The sequence below is a fragment of the Phacochoerus africanus genome, chromosome 2, assembly GCF_016906955.1.
Source record: "Phacochoerus africanus isolate WHEZ1 chromosome 2, ROS_Pafr_v1, whole genome shotgun sequence".
Lineage (NCBI taxonomy): Eukaryota > Metazoa > Chordata > Mammalia > Artiodactyla > Suidae > Phacochoerus > Phacochoerus africanus.
The window spans coordinates 76,848,179-76,869,799 of record NC_062545.1 but is presented as its reverse complement, the minus strand read 5'-3'; the positions used below and the strand labels follow the sequence as shown (position 1 = coordinate 76,869,799).

The 21,621-nt window shown below is 42.5% G+C and overlaps 1 protein-coding gene across 2 annotated transcripts in view; it reads right to left on the bottom strand.

Annotated features, from left to right (window-relative positions):
* The window catches only part of RPF2 (ribosome production factor 2 homolog), a 43,801-nt gene extending 23,512 nt beyond the window's left edge, over positions 1-20,289 (bottom strand). The window contains exons 1-6 of one of the 2 annotated variants that reach the window (XM_047762779.1): positions 20,167-20,289; positions 16,411-16,543; positions 12,769-12,806; positions 8,230-8,269; positions 1,403-1,484; positions 354-430 (exon numbers count right to left, since the gene is read on the bottom strand). In XM_047762779.1, the coding sequence (XP_047618735.1) occupies positions 354-430; positions 1,403-1,484; positions 8,230-8,269; positions 12,769-12,806; positions 16,411-16,543; positions 20,167-20,189 (393 nt within the window). In that variant the 5' untranslated portion in view covers positions 20,190-20,289. Of the gene's footprint in view, positions 1-353; positions 431-1,402; positions 1,485-8,229; positions 8,270-12,768; positions 12,807-16,410; positions 16,544-20,166 lie in introns of those variants that run through there. The other variant, XM_047762786.1, reaches the window with a different exon arrangement.
* Positions 20,290-21,621: the final 1,332 nt, after the last annotated feature.

The following is a 21,621-nucleotide window of genomic DNA, read 5'->3' as shown; positions in this document are numbered from 1 at the left end:
TGGGTGTGAGCACTCGCTGGTGCCTGCATGCCAACCCTCTGCTCTTTCTACTTCCCTTCCAATGCGATGAAATACTCCATCCCTGTGTAGCTTCTAAACTAGACCACACGGGATTCCCATTATGGCACAGTGGAAAGGAATCTGACTAGTATCCATGAGGATGCGGGTTCCATGCTTGGCCTCGCTCAGGGGGCTGGAGATCCAGTGTTGCTATGAGCTGCAGTGTGGGTTGTAGACGAGGCTCAGATCTGGCATGGCTGTGGCTTTGGTGTAGGTCGGTAGCTGTAGCTGAGTTATCACAGCACCTATTTTATGGAACCTCAGAGTGCTCATTTTTATGATCAGTATCTTACCTTAATATCTTTTAGAGAGACAAACTTCTCAACACCTAATTCAATCATATCCAGCACATGGTAGTCATACATACGACCTAGAAGAAAATAACATTTTCTTTTAACCATTTATTTGTTTTCCCAAATAGCCACTTTATATTCATTCACTTATCTGCATGTTCACAATGGCCCAATATCTGCCTTTTTTCTTTCTCCTTATTCCTCCCAAACACATCCCTTCTTTCCTAAATTTTCAATTCTACCTAAATTGCTGCAACCTTAGCTCTGAAAAGGATCTCAGAGATCATTTAGTCAAACTCCCTTATTTATTTATTTGTTTTTGGTTGTGCCCTCTGAACAGGAGAATTCCTAAGCCAGGGATCAAACCTGTGCCACAGCAGTAACCAGAGCCACAGCAGTGACAATGCCAGATCCTTAACCCTCTGAGCCACCAGGGAACTCCCAAACTGCCTTATTTTATAGAAGAGTAAATAAAGGCCCACAGAGGGTAGAGGGCTTGCCTAAACCAGTGAGGGTGCCAGCCCAAGTCTCATACACAATACAGGGCAAGAGTCCATTCCAAATGTACTCATTACACAGGTATTTAATAGAAGTGGGTTAATTTATGTGGGTCAGTACGCTACCTTTTTTCCTAATATGATATAGGATATGTATGTTTTATATTCAAACAATTTCTACAACTTAAGGCAGGGTGATATTTACATGCCCATTTAATGAATCCGACAAGGAACCATGAGGTTGTGGGTTCGATCCTTGGCCTTGCTCAGTGGGTTAAGGATCTGGCGTTGCCATTAGCTATGAAACGCAAAAAGACAAAAAAGAGAAACAAAAACAAAACAAAAAACCAAGTGGTGATTGAGAGAAATGAAAAGATATCCCATTTTAATCTACCATTTTAGAATGGTAGATTAAAAAATTTTTATTCCAACTCAGAAGGAAAACAAAAAATTAGTGCTTACTAGTTACTCCAGAATCCTCCATATTATCAATTAATCTGGCTACAGAACTCACTCTATAAATAAAGGTATTAAAAAGTTAATGATATTTACCTATTACTAGGTTATTTGGCCGCTTCTTATTATGGGATCCAAACATGAATAAAGAACAATCTGACTTCTTTGAAAAAAATTCCTGTAAAAGAAATCCCATCAATCAATGCATAAATAACTAGCCTAAAGACTCCACACAAAAAGCAAGGTAGCAGGATACAAGATTAACATATAGAAGTCAGTTGTATTTCTTTATGCTAATAATGAGATATCAGAAAAAGAGTTAAAATTTTCCCCTTAAAATCACATTAAAAAAAAAAATACTTAGGGGAAGCTCCCGTCGTGGCTCAGTGGTTAATGAATCTGACTAGGAACCATGAGGTTGCGGGTTCGATCCCTGGCCTTGCTCAGGGGGTTGGGGATCCGGAGTTGCCATGAGCTGTGGTGTAGGCTGCAGACTCGGCTCAAATCCTGAGTTGCTGAGGCTTTGGCATAGGCCAGCGGCTACAGCTCCAATTAGACCCGTAGCCTGGGAACCTCCATATGCCACAGGTGCGGCCCTAGAAGAGATCAAAAAAAAAAAAAAATACTTAGGAATAAACCTGACCAACAAGGTGAAAGACTTATATGCTGAGAACTCTAAAACATTGATAAAGAAAAGAGATGACAGAGTTCCCATTGTGGCTCAGTGGTTAATGAATCCGACAAGGAACCATGAGGTTGTGGGTTCGATCCTTGGCCTTGCTCAGTGGGTTAAGGATCTGGCGTTGCCATTAGCTATGAAACGCAAAAAGACAAAAAAGAGAAACAAAAACAAAACAAAAAACCAAGTGGTGATTGAGAGAAATGAAAAGATATCCCATGCTCTTGGATTGGAAAAATTAATACTGTTAAAAATGGCCACACTTTCCAAAGCATTCTACAGATTTAATGTAATCCCTATCAAATTACTCATAACATTTTTCACAGAACTAAAACAAATAATCCTAAAATTTATGAAACCATAAAAGACCCAGAATTGCCAAAGCGACCCTGAGGAAAAAGAACAAAGCTGGAGGCAAAACCTTCACAGACTTCAGACAATACTACAAAGTTACAATAACCAAAACAGCATGGGGGAGTTCACATTGCTGGTCAGTGGTAATAAACCTGACTAGTATCCATGAGGACGTGGGTTCAATTCCCGGACTGGCTCAGAGGGTTAAGGATTCGGCATTGCCATGAGTTGTGGTGTAGGTCGCAGGTGCAGCTCAGATCCTGTTTGCTATGGCTGTGGTGTAAGCTGGCAGCTACAGCTACAATTTGACCTCAGCCTAGGAACTTCCACATGCTGTGGGTGCAGCCCTAAAAAGACAAAAAAAAAAACCAACAAAACAAAACCCCCGCATATTAACTAGCACAAAAACAGACACATAGATCAACAAAACACAACAGAGGAGTTCCCATCGTGGCGCAGTGGTCCTAGCGGTTAACGAATCCGACTAGGAACCATGAGGTTGCAGGTTCGATCCCTGCCCTTGCTCAGTGGGTTAACGATGCGGCGTTGCCTTGAACTGTGGTGTAGGTTGCAGACGCGGCTTGGATCCCGCATTGCTGTGGCTCTGGTGTAGGCTGGTGGCTGTAGCTCCAATTCGACCCCTAGCCTGGGAACCTCCATGTGCCGTGGGAGCGGCCCAAGAAATAGCAAAAAGACAAAAACAAAAAAACAAAAACACAACAGAAAACTCAGAAATAAACCCAAACACCTACGGTCAATTAATCTTTGACAAAGAAGGCAAGAATATATAATGAAGAAAATACAGTCTCTGCACTCCTTTTCATTACAAACTTTATCAACACCATCTCAGCTGTGACTGGTTCCATACTGCATGCTAAGCCCGCACTGACTGACAGACTTACAATGTTCCTACGGGGAAGAGCTACCTCCTCCACTTGACTCTCAAAAGTGGTGACTTCCATTATAGATTCGGGAGGAGTGGAAATAGTTATGGGGTCCCAATCCCAGACAGCTCCTTTTATACTGATGCCTACACTTTACAGCCCACATACTTGGATTCACTTAATTGAGATTCTCAAAGCACAAAAAGTAGATTGAATCCATTCTAGGAAAAGCTTCCTAAGGTTAATGACAATAATTTAAGGAACACTTGAAGCAACCATAATCCTCAATTTTTCTTGACTGCAAGACCTCCTGAGGTGTGGGCCCCTAGTTTGGTTATCATTTATTCCAGGGTTTAAGCAGAAGAAAACAGGGGAAAACAACTACCTACTTGCTTCTCCACTCCCTTCGTAGAGGTTACTAAGCCAAAAAGTCCAAGAATTCTGGTTCTGCCATTTACTATGGAATCTGCTCCACCTTTTCGAGAATTAGTTTTTTTTGTTTTTTTTTTTGGCTTTTTGCTATTTCTTTGGGCCGCTCCCACGGCATATGGAGGTTCCCAGGCTAGGGGTCGAATTGGAGCTACAGCCACCAGCCTACACCAGAGCCACAGCAATGCGGGATCCGAGCCGCGTCTGCAACCTACACCACAGTTCAAGGCAACGCCGCATCGTTAACCCACTGAGCAAGGGCAGGGACCGAACCCGCAACCTCATGGTTCCTAGTCGGATTCGTTAACCACTGCGCCACGACGGGAACTCCGAGAATTAGTTTTATCATGCATAACTCAAAAGACAATAACATCTCCTTCAAAAATCTTCAAGGGCCTTGTGAGACATCATTTGTGAAAATAACTTATACTGTGTCTGGCACAAAGTAAGTGTTCAAAAAAAAAAAAAAAAGTCTTTTCTGGAGTTCCCGTCGTGGTGCAGTGGTTAACGAATCTGACTAGGAACCATGAGGGTTCGGGTTCAATCCCTGCCCTTGCTCAGTGGGTTAATGATCTGGCATTGCCATGAGCTGTGGTGTAGGTGGCAGACGTGGCTCGGATCCCGCGTTGCTGTGGCTCTGGCATGGGCTGGTGGCTACAGCTCCGATTAGATCCCTAGCCTGGGAACCTCCATTTGCCGTGGGAGCGGCCTAAGAAATGGCAAAAAGACAAAAAAAAAAAGTCTTTTCTATGTCCAAATTGATAAAAATCCTTCCTTTAAAGACATTTTTTTACAGTCACATGTTAGCACCCCAAAGCTTTCCATGAACTACTTTTCACATGTATTTAGAACTCATTTCTGTCATCCTTTTCTGTCAAGTCCACTTTTGTTAAAATTCTAGAGCAAGGGTAGTCAAATTAACTGCAAAGAGGCAGATAATATTTTTGGCTTTTTATATGCTTAAAAAAACAAAACAAAACAAAACAAAAGCCCTGAAACATGTAAAAACCATTCTTAGCTCAGGTGCATCACAAAAACAGGGATTTAACCCATCGGAGATAATATCTGCTTACGCTTGTTCTAAAGCACAGTTATAAGATGGCAGTAAAAGCAATGTGCTTTTGGCGGATGGATAGTCAGGAGGAGGAATTCAACCTAATTTCCAACATCGCCTCTGTTTCCACAGCCATTTTAAGCTCTAGTGGTCTGAGATTTACAACAGCCAACGAAATACCTCCCCTCCCTGGAACTGGGAAATCAGAGAGGAAATACCATATTGACACTAGACGGGGGAAAAAAAAAAGTACCAAATGTTGCTACAGATTCTACAATATAACACTGCCACAAAGTGGTCACTCAACTAAATGCATCATAGTACCACAAAACAAAACCAGGCCCTGATCAAGTCTTATATGGGAGAGACAGAATTCTTTGTTAGCGCCTATTATTTTCACTTTCATGACCAATTTAACAAATGACTGAAAACCCAAGAATGCACTAAAAGTAATTTTATTAAAAAACTGAATGTTTATCTTGACAATACTTTTCTTAAAATCTTTTCTTTTAAATTCACTAACTAGGAGTTCCTGTTGTAGCACAGCAGAAACGAATCCAGCTTGTATCCCTGAGGATACAGGGTTTGATCCCTGGCCTCACTCAGTGGGTTAAGGATCCAGTGTGACCTGCAGTGTAGGTCTCAGACACGGCTCTGATCAGGCATGGCTGTGGCACAGGCTGGCAGCTACAGTTCCAATTTGATTCCTAGCCTGGGAATCTCCATATGCCCTGAGTGTGGCCCTAAAAAGAAGAAGAAGAAAAAAAAAAAAAAAGAACAAGCAATAGAGTTCCTGTCAGGAGAACATAATTATATTCGGATTTTTAATTTTATTTTATTTTTGGTCTTTTTCTCTTTTTTTTTTGGTCTTTTTGCCTTTTTCTAGGGCCACTCCCGCGGCATATGGAGGTTCCCAGGCTAGGGGTCAAATCGGAGCTGTAGCCGCCGGCCTACGCCAGAGCCACAGCAACGCAGGATCCGAGCCACGTCTGCAACCTATGCCACAGCTCACGGCAACACCAGATCCTTAACCCACTCAGCAAGGCCAGGGACTGAACCCGCAACCTCATGGTTCCTAGTCGGATTCGTTAACCACTGCGCCACGATGGGAACTCCGTTCTTTGGTCTTTTTAGGGACATACCCATGGCATATGGAGGTTCCCAGGCCAGGGGTCCAATCAGAGGTGTAGCTGTCGGCCTACACCACAGCAACACCAGATCCAAGCTGCGTCTGCAACCTACACCACAGCTGATGGCAGTGGGTCCTCAACCCACTGAGCGAGGCCGGGGGGATCAAACCCGCAACCTCATGGTTCCTAGTCAGATTCGTTTCTGCTGCGCCACCACAAGAACTCCATACTCTGATTTTTTAAAAGTTAATTTAGGAGTTCCCATTATGGCTCAGCAGTAATGAATCCGACAAATAACCATGAGGATTCGGGTTTGATCCCTGGTCTCACTCAGTGGGTTAAGGATCCAGCATTGCCACAAGCTGCAGCATGGGTCGCAAATGCAGCTCAGATACCAAGCTGCTATGGCTGTAACACAGCAGCTCTGACTTGATCCCTAGCCTGGGAGACTTCATAGGCCTCAGGGGCAGTCCTAATAAATAAATGAAAGTCAATTGAATAGTTTAACCCACATACTCTCTTAAGATTTTCTTCAGTAAGAAACCAATAACACATTAATTAAAAAAAAAAAAAAACTAATAACATCACATACTCTAAGTCCATAAGTCCATTCATCATTCACCACTTACTATATACTACCTTTTATCTTCTGATTTCATTCCCTAGCCTTTTTCATTTAGTTTTGATTACCAATACAGGAATTTGATTCACTCTAGTAAAGCAACTGATAATTGTTAGTAATAATGCAGGTAATGTTCCTTGTTCTAAAAATACTTGGAAAAAAATAAAAGTGAAAAATTTTTTTCTTTTTACAGCTGCACCTAGGATAGGGGTCCAATGAGAGCTACAGCTGCACCTAGGATAGGGGTCCAATGAGAGCTACAGCTGCAGGTCTATACCATCTGCCAGAGAACCATCAGATCTGAGCCGAATCCGCAACCTACACCACAGGTTGCTGGCAACACTAGATCCTTAACTCACTGAGCAAGGCCAGGGATTGAACCCAGACATTATGTTGGGTTCTTAACCCGTTAAGCCACAACAGGAACTCCAAAAGTCAAATTTTTAAAAAATCAAACTTACTTTATAAAAATAGATCCATAACAAGATTTCTTTTGACAATCCATTACTTATACACATAAAATGTAATTTAATTTTTTTTTCTTTTTTTGGTTGCACCCTCAGCATGAAGAAGTTCCCAGGCCAGAGATCAAACCCAAGCTACAGCAGCAACCAGAGCCACTGCAATGACAATGCCAGATCCTTAACCCGATGAGCCACAGAGAACTGCATAATGTAAGTTTTAAAAATTCTTGGAGTTCCCGTCGTGGCGCAGTGGTTAACGAATCCGACTAGGAACCATGAGATTGTGGGTTCGGTCCCTGCCCTTGCTCAGTGGGTTAACGATCCGGCGTTGCCGTGAGCTGTGGTGTAGGTTGCAGACGCGGCTCGGATCCCGTGTTGCTGTGGTTCTGGCGTAGGCTGGTGGCTGCAGCTCCAATTCAACCCCTAGCCTAGGAACCTCCATATGCCGCGGGAGCGGCCCAAAAGAAATAGCAAAAAGACAAAAAAATAAACAAATAAATAAATAGAAGAAATGACTAAGCAGCTTAAAAAAAAAAATTCTATCAATATACTTGCAAGCAATGAATAAACACTATTCATAGTGAAATGTAAGATCTATAGTCATTTTTTTTTTCTCCTTTTGCCATTTCTTGGGCCGCTCCTGCGGCACATGGAGGCTCCCAGACCAGGGGTCCAATCGGAGCTGTAGCTGCCTGCCTGCGCCAGAGCCACAGCAACGTGGGATCCAAGCCGCATCCGCAACCCACACCACAGCTCACGGCAACGCCAGATCCTTTAACCCACTGAGCAAGGCCAGGGACCAAACCCGCAACCTCATGGTTCCTAGTCGGATTCACTAACCACTGCGCCACGATGGGAACTCCTATAGTCATTTTTTTGAAAGCATGGAAGTTTTATTTCCTCTGAATTTTATTATATTGAAATCCCCTCACACAGGCTAATTTGTAATTCAAAAATCATAAATTAGGAGTACTATTAATTAGTTTGAATAATCACTTATATGCCCTCTTCAATCAGAAAGATTCTTGAGTTCCCACTGTGGCTCAGTGGTTAAGAAATCCGACTAGAAACCATGAGGTTGTAGGTTTGATCCCTGGCCTCACTCAGTGGGTTAAGGATCTGGTGTTGCCGTGACCTATGGTGTAGCTTGCAGACGTGGCTCGGATCTGGCATTGCTATGGCTCTGGTGTAGGCTGGAGGCAACAGCCCCAATTTGACCCCTAGCCTGGGAACCTCCATATGCCTTGGGAGCGGCCCAAGAAATGGCAAAAAGACAAAAAAAAAAAAAAAAAGATTCTTGTACTTACCAATGATGTCTGGTCCTCAAACGGTCTTGTAATATTTTTCCTAATATTAAAAGACACATTAATTTTAATAAATAATATGCCAATTACCATAAAGTAACATGTTAAAGATAATTTTACATTCAGATAATCAAAAAAAAGCTGGAAGAATATCTATGTATTTATTCAAATATTTAGTGCTTAGTGTATGCATGACACTGTTCAAGGGGCTAGGACACTACAATAATATGTGAAACAAGACCTTTGCTTTCAAGGAGCTTACATTCTAGCAGGAAAACAAACAATTTCAAAATTTAAGAACTGCTGTGACAAAAATAAAATAGGGTATTGTGTTAGAGTAAGGAGTGGAAAATCATTATTTGATCTGAGACTTGATAAATGAAGAGTTAGCCAGGGGAAAGTTTTGAGGTTAAGAGTATTCTAAGAAGAGGGAACAGAATAAGCCAAGATTCTGAGACGGAAACAAGCTTAGACTATTCAAGAAACAGAAAGATGACAAATGTCAATGGAGCTTAGGAAGCAAAGGGTTAATATGGTGGGGTATGAGGTCAAAGATGTAGACCTGGGAGTTCTCTTGTGACGCAGTGGACTGAGGATCTGGCACTGTCACTACAGCAGCTCAGGTCACTGCTGTGGTGTGGGTTCGATCCCTGGCCCAGGAACTTCCACATGCTGTGAGCATGACCAAAAAAAAACCCAAAAAGATGTTGACAAGGCCCAGATTACATAGCGCTTCAAAGTAAGGAATGTAGTTATTAAAACAGTAACGGAAGCACTGGGGGCTTTTAGACAAGGGTGACATGACTGGATTCAAATGTTCTTTTTACAGGACTTCCCTGTCTGTTATGTGAAAATGGAATGTAGCACACCAAGAGTAAAGGGGTTAGGTTAGTGAGGAGCTATCACAGTAACCCAGGAAAGAAAGATAAAAAGGTGGGTTGGACCAGGAATGGCAACGGTCAAGTTGGAGAAACAGTGGGTAGAGAAATGCAGAATACTATCTTACAAGCAAAAGGGAGAGAAACAGGATTATACATATTTTTTGGCCACATCTATGGCATTCGTAAGTTCCCAGGCCAGGGACTGAACCCCCGCCAAAGCAGCCACATGAGCCACATTAGTGACAACTGCTGGATTCTTAATCCGTTGTGCCACCAGGCATAAGAAAATTCTGGTAAGAAAAATAAAAAACTGGAGTTCCCGTCGTGGCGCAGTGGTTAACGAATCCAACTAGGAACCATGAGGTTGCGGGTTCGGTCTCTGGCCTTGCTCAGTGGGTTAACGATCCAGCGTTGCCGTGAGCTGTGGTGTAGGTTGCAGACGCGGCTCGGATCCCGCGTTGCTTCGCCTCTGGTGTAGGCCAGTGGCTTCAGCTCCAATTCGACCCCTAGCCTGGGAACCTCCATATGCCGCGGGAGCGGCCCAAAGAAATAGCAAAAAAAAAAAAAGACTAAATAAATAAATAAATAAATAAAAAACTAATGATGGTGGCTGTTCTGGTGAGAGAATTTATATTTTCACTATTTTTGGATTTTTTTTTAGTCATGTATATAAAATATCTATAAATTCATAAAAATCATGAATTGTTTTAAAGAGAAATCAGGGAATTCCCTAGTGGCTCAACAGCTGAAGGATCTGGCATTGTCACAGCTGCAGTAAGGGTTCAATCCCTGGCCCGTGAACTTCCACACGCTGCAGGTGAGGCCGAAGAGAATAAATAAATAAATAAATAAATAAATAAATTCCTATTTAAGGAACAGTTAATTTTAATATAACCATTTAATAGGCATTATACTGGTACTAAAAACAATATCTAAAAGACCACCTTTCAATAGAAAAATGCCTCTAGTACAATGAAAAAAGCACAAAAGAATTGTCAGGATAATGGAACTGTTTCTGTACCATGACTTCAGTGGCAGACACAACTCAATGCATTTGTCAAAACCCATAAAAGTGCACAACACAAACAGTAAATTTTCCTTATGTAAGCAACAACCAGAATGTGGTATAAAACAAAACAAAATACAAACTGTAATAAATGACTTTAACTATAATATAAATGAATTTACACAATTACTTGAAGGGGCAAAAAACCCTAATCTGGAAGTTCCCTTACGGCACAGCAGGTTAAGGATCTGGCATTGCTGCAGCTGTGGCACAAGCTGCAACTGCAGCATGGGTTCAGTCCCTGGCCTAAGAACTTCCACATGCTGTGAGAGTGGCAAAAACAAAAGAATACCTAATCTGATTTACAATGGAAAACAGTACTTTTACCAGATATTGCGAGGTTAAAGATAAAAAAAAATGTACACAAATTCCAAGCTCTAGGTAGTATAATTGCTTCTTGTAGGGTTAGAAATTCTCAAACTATATTAGAATTATAGTAAATATAACGAAAGCCAGGTTTCTTACTGTCAGCGGAAAGAAGTTCCAAAGAAGAAAAGAAGAAGGCTGGAATGAAGTCTGTAGTACTGAATTGGATTCAGAAGCATTAGTATGAATGTGTAATTTTTTAGGAAGTATCATTATCAACTCAGTTTTTGGGTTTTTTTTTTTTTACTCATAACATGTTTTATTTAGTATCCATGTTACTACATATCTATACCAAATAATTATATAAAAGCATTACAAAAACAGCAGAGTCATTTCCAAATGAATTAAAGATCAATATAAATCTTCAGTAACTTTCAAAATTGAACAGAGAAACAGAACTCAAACCTATTTCCATTTTTCTGGCTGCCTATTTTAAGATCACTGCAATATCTCTGGCAGATAGGTAAATATTCAGCCACAGCCTTCTCATAAAGCAATACCATCTACCCTTTATCAGTTTTTTTAAATACAGAGATAAACATGAATGCATATGTGCATGCATTGGTTAATATACATAATATGTATTTTCTTTTTCTTTGCTTTTTAGGACCCCAGGTGTAATATATGGAAGTTCCAAGGCTAGGGGTCTAATCGGAGCTGTAGCTGCCAACCTATGTCACAGCTATAACAATGCAGGGTCCTTAACCCACTGAGAGAGGCCAGGGATTGAACCTGTATCCTCATGGATACTAGTCAGGTTCATGACCACTGGGCCATGATGGGAACTCTCATAATATGTATTTTTAACCTGTGTCTGCTGAGGAGAAATTTTCTTTTTTTTGCTACTCCAGTAGCAATGGAGCATACTCAGTTCTGGTTCTTAAGTATCAGTCTCCCAGAGCTGCAGCAATGAACAAGAGATGAGACTGGAGCATCTTGTGGTGCCAGAAAAGAGGTGGCTCAAACAAAGGAGGCATGTCGAAAAGGCGGCACATAAGCCAGCCTAAAAGAGATCCCAATGGCCAAACACAGAACAATTTATGCAACAAAATAATGACAGCACTGGATTATAACCCAAAAGAACATAGTTAATATCTGTAAGTCCACACTGACATAAATAATTAAACAAAAAGAAGGAACAAATTTTCCTTATAGAATTTCAATTAATATAGAGGTGGGGGGAGTTCTCTTGTGGCACAATGGGAACAAATCCTGGGGAATCTGACCAGGAACCATGAGGTTGCGGGTTCGATCCCTAGCCTCGCTTCAGTGGGTTAAGGATTTGATGACACCGTGAGCTGTGGTGTAGGTTGCAGATGTGGCTCGGATCCCCTGCTGCTGTGGCTGTGGTGTAGGCCAGCAGCTACAGTTCCAATTAGACCCCTAGCCTGGGAACTTCCATAAGGGATATTTTACAAAATTACTGACGAGTACTCAAGGTCATCAAAAAGCAAGGAAAGACTGAGGAATTTTCGCAAATTGGAGGAGACTAAGGAGACGACAACTAAATGTAATGTGGGATCCTGGAAGAAAAGAGGGTATTAATGGAAAAACTAGCACAAACCAAATCAAGACTATAATTTAATTAACATTATTATACCAATGTTCATTTCTTACTTTGGATAACAGTACTATGGTTATGAAGTTATAACATTAAAGAAATGCTGGGAGAAGGGTATATGGAAACACTACTATTTTTGCAACTTTTCTGTAAGTCTATAAATATTTCAAAATAATACATACATGCTATGATTATGACTATGTAAAGATATTCAATACAAAATGATAATAGAAATGGGAAAGTTATTTTAAAATACTGACAGTTATGTATGCAAGGAAATGTATTTTTTTTAAAACAAAATATTTTTCTAAATCTCCCACAAAGTGGTTTTTGGTTACTTTTATAATGACTTTTTTTTTTTTTTTTTGGTATTTCTAGGGCCAAACCTGTGGCATATGGAGGTTCCCAGGCTAGGGGTCTAAATGGAGCTACAGCTGCCAGCCTACACCACAGCCACAGCAATGCCAGATCTGAGCCGAATCTGCGACCTACACCACTGCTCATGGCGACACTGGATCCTTAACCCACTGAGCAAGGCCAGGGATTGAACCCGCAACCTCATGGTTCCTAGTCAGATTCCTTTCCACTCTGCCATGACAAGAACTCTGGTTAATTTTATAATGGAGCAATATAATTTAGTAAGCAAAGTAAAAGAAATCATCACTTACTTTTTATAGAGGACGCCGTATGGTTTCTTCAGTGCATACTGTAAAACATAATTTATAGCTTTCAAAACAAAACTTATTCAGAAAAGCTGAGGTAAAAATAAAGCCCTCTAATGATCATTACACAAGATTACCCTGGTCCCCAAACCCTATAAGATGTCCTCTGCATGGTTTTTTCGTTTTTTTTTTTTTCCGCTCTTTAGAACCACACCTGCACATATGGAGGTTCCCAGGCTAGGAGTCCAATCAGAGCTACAACTGCCAGCCCAAGCCACAGCCACAGCCACGCGAGATCTGAGCCGCATCTGTGACCTACACCGCAGCTCACGGCAACACCGATCCTTAATCCACTGAGGCCAGGGATCAAACCTGAGACCTCATGGTTCCTAGTCAGATTTGTTTCAGCTGCACCATCACGAGAACTCCTGCGTGGCTTTCTTTTGATCACTTGTAACACCTTGCAACATAAGCTTAATATCCTAACTTAGACTGGACTTCCCTAATTAACAGTTTCTATGCCCTTTCAATATTCTAATTTAAATGAGCCCCTTCATTTCCTTAAATTCTACCTATTCCATTCTTTCCAGGCAAACTATCTGAGAGTAGAAAGAGCAGAAGAAAACAGAAAAACAAATCCTATCAGGAAAGGCTGACAGAACTGAAATAATGTTGTGTGGAGGAGGAGAAGAGAACTGAGAAACAATCATGATGATGGCAATCAGAATTCAAGCCAGAGTTTAAACTCAGCCCTAAAAAAAATTCCTGTTAGAAGTTCCTTTACGGCGCAGTGGGTTAAGGATCTGGCAGTGCGCAGCTGTGGCATGGATTCAATCCCTGGACTGGACATTTCCACATGCTGCAGGCGTAGCCGGGGGAAAAAAAAAAATTCCTGCTATTCAACCCTCTTTTCATTTTTTTTCTAACTTCTTTTCACCCAGCCACTAATCATCACTTATTACTTGATGGTCAGCATTGACCATAGGGCATAGCAAAGATCCAAGGATTAACTTGCATTACAAAAAGAAGTCAATGAGTAAAACAATGAAAAATAGGTGAAATGATCACTCATCAACTACCACAGCTATGAACAAAGGAAATTCACCAGTTAAAACACCCCCCCCCCACTTTCTAGGGCCATACCTGCGGCATATGGAAATTCCCAGGCTAGGGGTCAGTTCCCAGGCTAGGGGTCGAATTGGAGCTACAGCTGCTGGCCTACACCCACAGTCACAGCAACGCAGAATCTGAGTCATGTCTGCAACCTACACCACAGCTCACGGGCAAGGCCAGATCCTTAATCCACTGATCGAGGCCAGGTCAGGGATCAAACCCAAGACTTCACGGTTCCTAGTCAGATTTGCTTCCGCTGTGCCAAGACAGGAACTCCAAAAATCTTTTTTTCTTTTCAGGTCTGCACCCACAGCATATGGAAGTTCCCAGGCTAGGGGTCCAATCAGAGCTATAGCTGCTGACCTGCGTCACAGCCATAGCAACATGGGATCCGAGCCACATCTACAACCTACACCACAGTTCATGGCAACGCCAGATCCCAACCCACTGAGTGAGGCCAGGGATCGAACCCGCATCCTCATGGTTCCTTGTCATAGCTGTTTCCATGAGGCACAATGGGAAATCCCCAGTAAAATCTTTTCAAGTACTAAAACTTTGAGGATTCTGGACCACTTATTTCCCTGCGTCAGTATAACGAATATTACCCCTTTTCCTGACAACTCCAGAGTCATCAATATGAATGTTAACAATTACACTAATCTGGAATACTGTGCTGCTCTCAGAGGTTACTTAAATATGCAAGGCCAAGGGGGAGGAGGAGGGAGTGGGTGGTTGGGGAGCTCGGCGTTAACAGATACAAACTATAGCCTTTGGAATGGATTAGCAAGGAGATCCTGCTGTGTAGCACTGGGACCTATGTCTAGTCACTTATGATGGAGTATGATAATGTGAGAAAATAGAATCTGTACATGTGTGTGTAACTGGGTCACCATGCTGTACAGTAGGAAAAAAAAAACCTGTATTGGGGAAATAACTATTAAAAAAATAGTAATAATTACAACAAAAAAATATGCAAGGCCATTGTACTGACAGGAACCTGGAAGGACAGGGTCACTATCCCATTACGCAATGACATTTGGAAAAAACAAAAAGGATGAGCATATATCAAATATCCAGTTATATGAACTGACTAGCATGTTTAACAAGTACAGAACGTTTAATCAAGTTTAAAACTCTATTCAGTTATTTACTTAATTTATCTGCTGTACTCAAGGCCTAAATATGCAACTACCTAACCAGATTTCTCCACATACTACGCCTTTCGTTCAGTGATTAAACATTTATTGAGCACCTACTACATGCCAAACACTAGGTAAGATACAAGGCTACAGAAGTAGGAAAAAACCAAAGAGGTAGAAAAAAACCAGAGAGCTTTTATCTTTATCACTAAAATTAAATGTCCTAAAATGAACACACCGCTTTTCCCTCCAAACCGGCTTCTCATGGCACATTTTCTAACTGGCATTACTGCTCATCAGACATTCAAGCCAGAAACCTGCTAGGTCATATTTCTCATACACCCTTCATCTCTCATTTTCACTGCCACCAGATCCAGATGCTCTTTACCTGCTGCCAGCAACAGCTGAGTTGCCTACATTTGCTCTCAGTTTTTTCTAGTCCAACCAATTGGAAGGACTGACTCCCTCTCTCACTTCGGACCTTTCAATGGCTCCTTAGAGCTTTCAGATCACAGATGAAGCTCTGGGTTAACATCTGATCCCTGCCCCTTCCAGCTTCTTCTGGCCGACTCTCCTTTAGCCATGCCCAATACTTGTGTTTCCCAAATGCCCCACGCTCCTTCACACTTCCTTCTGCACATGGTTTGTGCTTAACTCGGAAGCCAGTCTTTTTCTCTTCCTCCCTCCTTTCTGTTCCAGCTCCTCCTTCAAAACAAAGTTTAAGTGTCATCTCTAGGAAGGCCATCCAGTATATGGAAACCCCCATGGGATTTCCCATCCTACCCTGTGTGTATCTCGAACACAGCACTTCATTCACAATGCTGGAATCCTTGTCTGTCTGCCTCACTAAGCTCGATGAAGGGAGAGACTTGTGGCATGTGGAAGTTTCCAGGCTAGGGGTCCAATCGGAGCTGTAGCCGCCGGGTCTATACCACAGCCACAGCAATGCCAGATCCGAGCTACGTCTGCGACCTACACCACAGCCCATGGCAACGCCAGATCCTTAACCCACTGAGCAAGGCCAGGGGTTGAACCCGCATTCTCATGGATGCTAGTCAGGTTCGTTAACCGCTGTGCCATGACAGGAATTCCATTTTTTAGATAGTAATATACAATTATCTCATTTTACAAATTAGGTATGTAAATGTGAGTAAATCAAATTCTAGTAATTGAAATCAGCTGAAATTTACTAAGGGAACTGGCTGCTGTAAGGAAAACCAGTAGTGAGTGCCTTGGCAAGGCAAATAACCTCCAACTTTAGCTTTTCTCTAGCTAGCAGTTCTTAAGGCAAGCCAAATTTATCTTATGTATTTCTCAGGCAGCCCAACTAGTACGCTAAAAATTTCCTAAAATAATTTCAACACCATTTAAAGAATAAGTATATATACATACATACCACATCTCTAAGAACTTGTGTCACTGTTGAATTTGCATTTCCTCCTTTAATCAGCATAGCATTTTTAATATTTTCACTGAGTTTCGGTTCTCTCTTCTCCAGGAATCTCTTGGCTCTTTTTGTTTTGGGCTTTCTGTAAAGAAAATCACAATTCATGACAACTTAAAACACTTCCCTCATATTACAAAATGTTGACTTATGTGCAAATCCTAAAAAAAAAAAAATCAGCAAAGAACGTGAGTTCCTGTTGTGGCTCAAAGGTAACAAACCCAACTACTATCCATGAGGATTTGGGTTTGATCCCTGCCCTCACTCAGTGGGTTAGGGACCCCACGTTGCTGTGGCTGTGGTATAGGCCAGCAGCTACAGCTCCAACTGAACCCCTAGCCTGGGAACCTCCATATGCTGCTTGTGGGGCCCTAAAACACACACACACACAAATCAACAAAGATATTACATAACATGTATCAGTTAGGATTCCACCACTCAACAAAATCTCACTTTTTAAGGAGACATTAGTAAAAGATATTCAGATATTAACTGTTATATAGGTGTCAATTTTATTATCTTTTGGTCTTTTAAAAAAGAACAACAACAACAAAAAAAAGACTTCCTTTTTTTTTTTGTCCTTTTGCCATTTCTTGGGCTGCTCCCACGGCATATAGAGGTTCCCAGGCTAGGGGTCGAATGGGAGCTATAGCTGCTGGCCTATACCAGAGCCACAGCAATGCAGGATCCAAGCCACGTCTGCAACCTACACCACAGCTCACAGCAACGCCAGATCGTTAACCCACTGAGCAAGGGCAGGGACCGAACCCGCAACCTCATGGTTCCCAGTCGGATTCGTTAACCACTGCGCCACGACGGGAACTCCCTCTAAACCTTTTTAAAAAAAATTTTTTTAAAAGGGGAGTCCCCATGGTGGCACAGAGGTAACAAATTCAACTAGTACCCATAAGGACATGGGTTCGATCCCTGCCCTCACTCAGTGGGTTAAGGATCCGGCTGTAAGCCATGGATGTGGGTCGAAGACTCACCTCAGACACCACCCCCCTACCCCCAGTTGCTGTGGCCGAGCTGTAGGCTGACAGCTACAGCTCCAATTCAACCCCTAGCCTGGTAACTTCCATATGCCTCAGGTACAGCCCTAAAAAGCAAAAAGTAAAAAAAAAAAAAAAAAAGAAAGAAAGAAAGAAAGAAAGAAAGAAAGAAAGAGGAGGAGTTCTGCTGGGGCCCAGGTTCAATCCCTGGTCTGGCAGCTGAGATCTCGCATCAAGCCATTGCATGCCACAGCCAAAAAAAACTGCAAAGCAGTAATACTCACTTAAATCCTTTTTTTTGGTGGTCAGTGTGGGGTGGGTGGGGCATAGCAGCAGTTTAATGTGGAATCTCTGTTCCCAGACCAGGGATTGAACCCGGGCCCCAGCAGCGAAAGCACTAAGGCCTAACCACTAGCGAACCCCCACTACTGCTACTTTTACTCCATTATTTTTTCTTTACTCTTAAAGCAGTCAAAACAGTACTCTACAGGAATTCCCTTCTGGTGCATAGGGTTAAGGATCCGGCATTGTCACTGCACCAGCTTGGGTTGCTGCTGTGGCTCCAGGTTTGATCCCTGGCACAGGAACTTTCACATGATGCAGGCACAGCAAAATAAAACAAAACAAAAAAAACAACAACAAAAAGTACTCTTCACCCTAATACAAAGAACTGCACACCAACTGCTAATCAACCAGTAAGCAGCTACTAAACATAAGGAGGCAACTTACTGCTTATTGTTCCTCCAGGTTTAAACCACAACACCTGCCACTGTCCCACTCCAACATCACGCCTAAGCAAGTCAAACATTATTGTCCTCAAATGGGAAAAATAATGATTGACACTTTTATAGAGTCAGTCTATTTAGGCTTAATCTTTTACAGGTGAAGCAACTGAGGCTCAAGAGGTAACGTGCCCAGTCACAGAGCTTTGAAAGTAGGCCAATCTACAAAATGAGCTACATTAAAAAAACCCATCAAGGAGTTCCCGTTGTGGCTCAGTGGTTAACAAACCTGACTAGTAACCACGAGGTTGCTGGTTCAATCGCTGGCCTTGCTCAGTGGGTTAAGGATCTGGCGTGCCATGGGCTGTGGTGTAGGTGGCAGACGCAGCTTGGATCCCACCTTGCTATAGCTCTAGCGTAGGCCGACGGCTACAGCTCAGATTGGACCCCTAGCCTGGGAACGGCCCTAGAAAAGACAAAAAATAAATAAATAAAAACCCATTGAGAGCAATCACTATGCAAAACATGAAGGGAACCAGCTTTAAAAAAAAAAAAAAAAATTAAGGGGAAACAACTCCATTTTCTCCAAAGAAAAAAAAATATATACACACACTTAGCTTACCATGCAGAGTTTAAAAATTCTCCTCCAGATAAAATGTCAAGGACATACAGTTTCTAATCATTTACTAGTTGATAAAGATACATATTTTTCTGTCAAATCAAGAGAGATTTATGCGTCTACATGGCAATAAAAGTGCTATAAGCTCTGTATTCCATGTGATTTACTTCTCACCAGTAAGGCAAATAACACTCCGTACATTTTACTACTGTTTGTCCCCCAATGAGACAGTAATCTAGTCTTATTCATCTGTGTAGCCTTCATACCTGGAGGAATATACAGCAGATACACAAAAATCTCTGAATTAATGACCAAAAGAAAAATCTGTCCTTTTGATTACATGTTGGTCTGTTTTCGATTTTTAGGGCCACATCTGCGGCATATGAAGTTCCCAGGCTAGGGGTCAAACTGGAGCTGCAGATGCTAGCCCATGCCACAGCCACGCAGGATCCGAGCTGCGTTGGCGACATACCTAAGCCGCAGCTCACCTCAAGGCCGGATCCTTAACCCACTGAGCGAGGCCAGGGATGGAACCCACATCCTCATGGGTAACAGTCTGGTTGGTTACCGCTGAGCCAGGATGGGAACCCCCTGATTACATGTTAACCCAGGTTACACGCAAGAAAAGCATGGCAAGTAACAGCAGAACTATTTGGGAGATGGATTACTATTTCCTGAAGGAATTTAAAATAGACATTCAAGAATAACTAAGAACTGTACAAGTTTGGGAGAAAGAGAAAAAGCTAATGATGGAAGTTCCTTGGTGGCCTAGTGGTTAAAGACTCCGCTGTTGTCACTGCTGTAGCTCGGGTTCGATACAGGGCCCCAATGCGGGGCTAAACGGAAAAAAAAGAAAAAGCTAATGAGAATGTCTACTTGCTGAAGCAAAGGCTTTGTATACATTCTTGCAAATAATCCTCAGTTTCCTGAAGTACGACTATTATGAACACTATTTTATAGAGCAACTGAGACTTAGGGAGATTAAAAGGACCAGACACAAAGCTTTAAGGTGGACACGCCTGGACTGTCGCCTAAATCTGTCAGATTCTGCGGCCTGTGTTCGGAACCCCTCCCTCTACCACTTTCCTCACACTTCTGTGGAAGCCAAGACATTTCCAATTGGCTACCACAAAAGCGTCCAATGCCCTCGTACCACCTCCACCCAGCGGCTCCCACTCGTGGACTTCCCGGCTCTTCGTCTCCCTGCAGCATCCACAGAGGGAGCGCCAGGCTAATGGATCGATCCGCCCGGACTGGAACGGTTCTAAGGCAAGTGTGCGGCCAGGAAGAGCTGGAGACAGAGGCTCTACCACTCCGTTCTGCTACAGGAGCCCCCTGCCCAACGTTACCCAGGGAAGGGGCCTAACGCACTTACACAACTCGATCCAAAGCGTCCATCGCTACCGCAACAAGAAACGTATGAATGCACGTGTACCGCTCACTACAATGCCGGGCTTTGGCAAGGGCGGAACTGGCGGATCCGCGGAACCGGAACTTGTGCGCGACGTCACTTCCTGGGACCGCCCCCGCCACGGAAGCCTAGAGACACTAGTGGCCATTTTTTATGAAATCGCGCTCTGTTACCTTGGTTACAGGTTCCTGCCTGGGTTTTTTTCTGGAAGTACCTCTAGGAGCTTGATGTACACACCTGTATGTATAGCGGACTCACCTATTCAAGGACCAGGTGTTAGTGATCTGGGAATCCCCTCGGGATGCTAGAAAGGTTGATGTCAATAGATACTCACATTATACTAAAGTTATCAGTGTGAAATGCGCTTTTTCTTTCTTTCTTTCTTTTTTTTTTATTTTGCTTTTTAGGGCCGCACCTGTGGCATATGGAGGTTCCCAGGCTAGGGTTCAAATCGGAGCTGCAGCCGCCAGCCTATACCACAGCCACAGAAACGGAGGATCGAAGCCTCGTCTGCGACCTACACCACAGCTCACTACTACCCCTGCTCCTTAAACTCTGAGCCAAGCCAGGTATCCAACCCGCAACCTCATAGTTACTAGTCTGGTAGGTCAACCACTGAGCCAAGATGGGAATTCCTAAAATGTGCACTACTGACATAAATGCAATACCAGTGAAGCAGAGTTTATAACAGTGCGTGGCACATAAGAGGTGTCCATAATATAACAGCTCTTAATCGTTATTTTTCCCCAAAATTGCAAATTGCTGTATACTTCACTTACTATAAGTTATCCCTGTAAAGTGTACAATTTAGTGTCTTTAGTGTATTTACAAAGATGTACATCCATCACCACTATCTAATTACAGAATATTTTATATCACCTATCTCCTAACCTAGTAGCACTCAGCCATTTCCACTTTTTTTTTTTTTTGCCCATCCTACAGAATGTAAAAGTTTAGGGACCAGGGCACCCCCCCCCCCCCCACATCCCGGGGCAACTGAAGTGACCCAAAAGCATCCACCTGATCCATAGCAGTGACTTAGCCCACTGGGCCACCAGGGAATTCTCCCACTTTCCGCTCTTACTAACCCCTGAGCTATGTCTGGGTAGATGTACCTATTGAGAACACAGCATATAAATGAATTTATACAATATGTGTCCTTTTGTGTCTGGCTTATTTCACTTACTGTGTTCATATATGTTCACATGTTTTCATACAGGGTCATATGTGTTGATGCATGTATCAGTACTTAATTCTCAGTACACTTTTTTTTTGGCCGCACCTGTGGCATATGGAATTTCTCAGGCCAGGAATCAAATCCAAGCCACAGCTGCAGCTTATGCTGCAGGTGCAGTTAATTCTTAATCCACTGAACCACAGCAGGAACTCCTCAGTGCATTCTTTATGTAGGACAAAGTA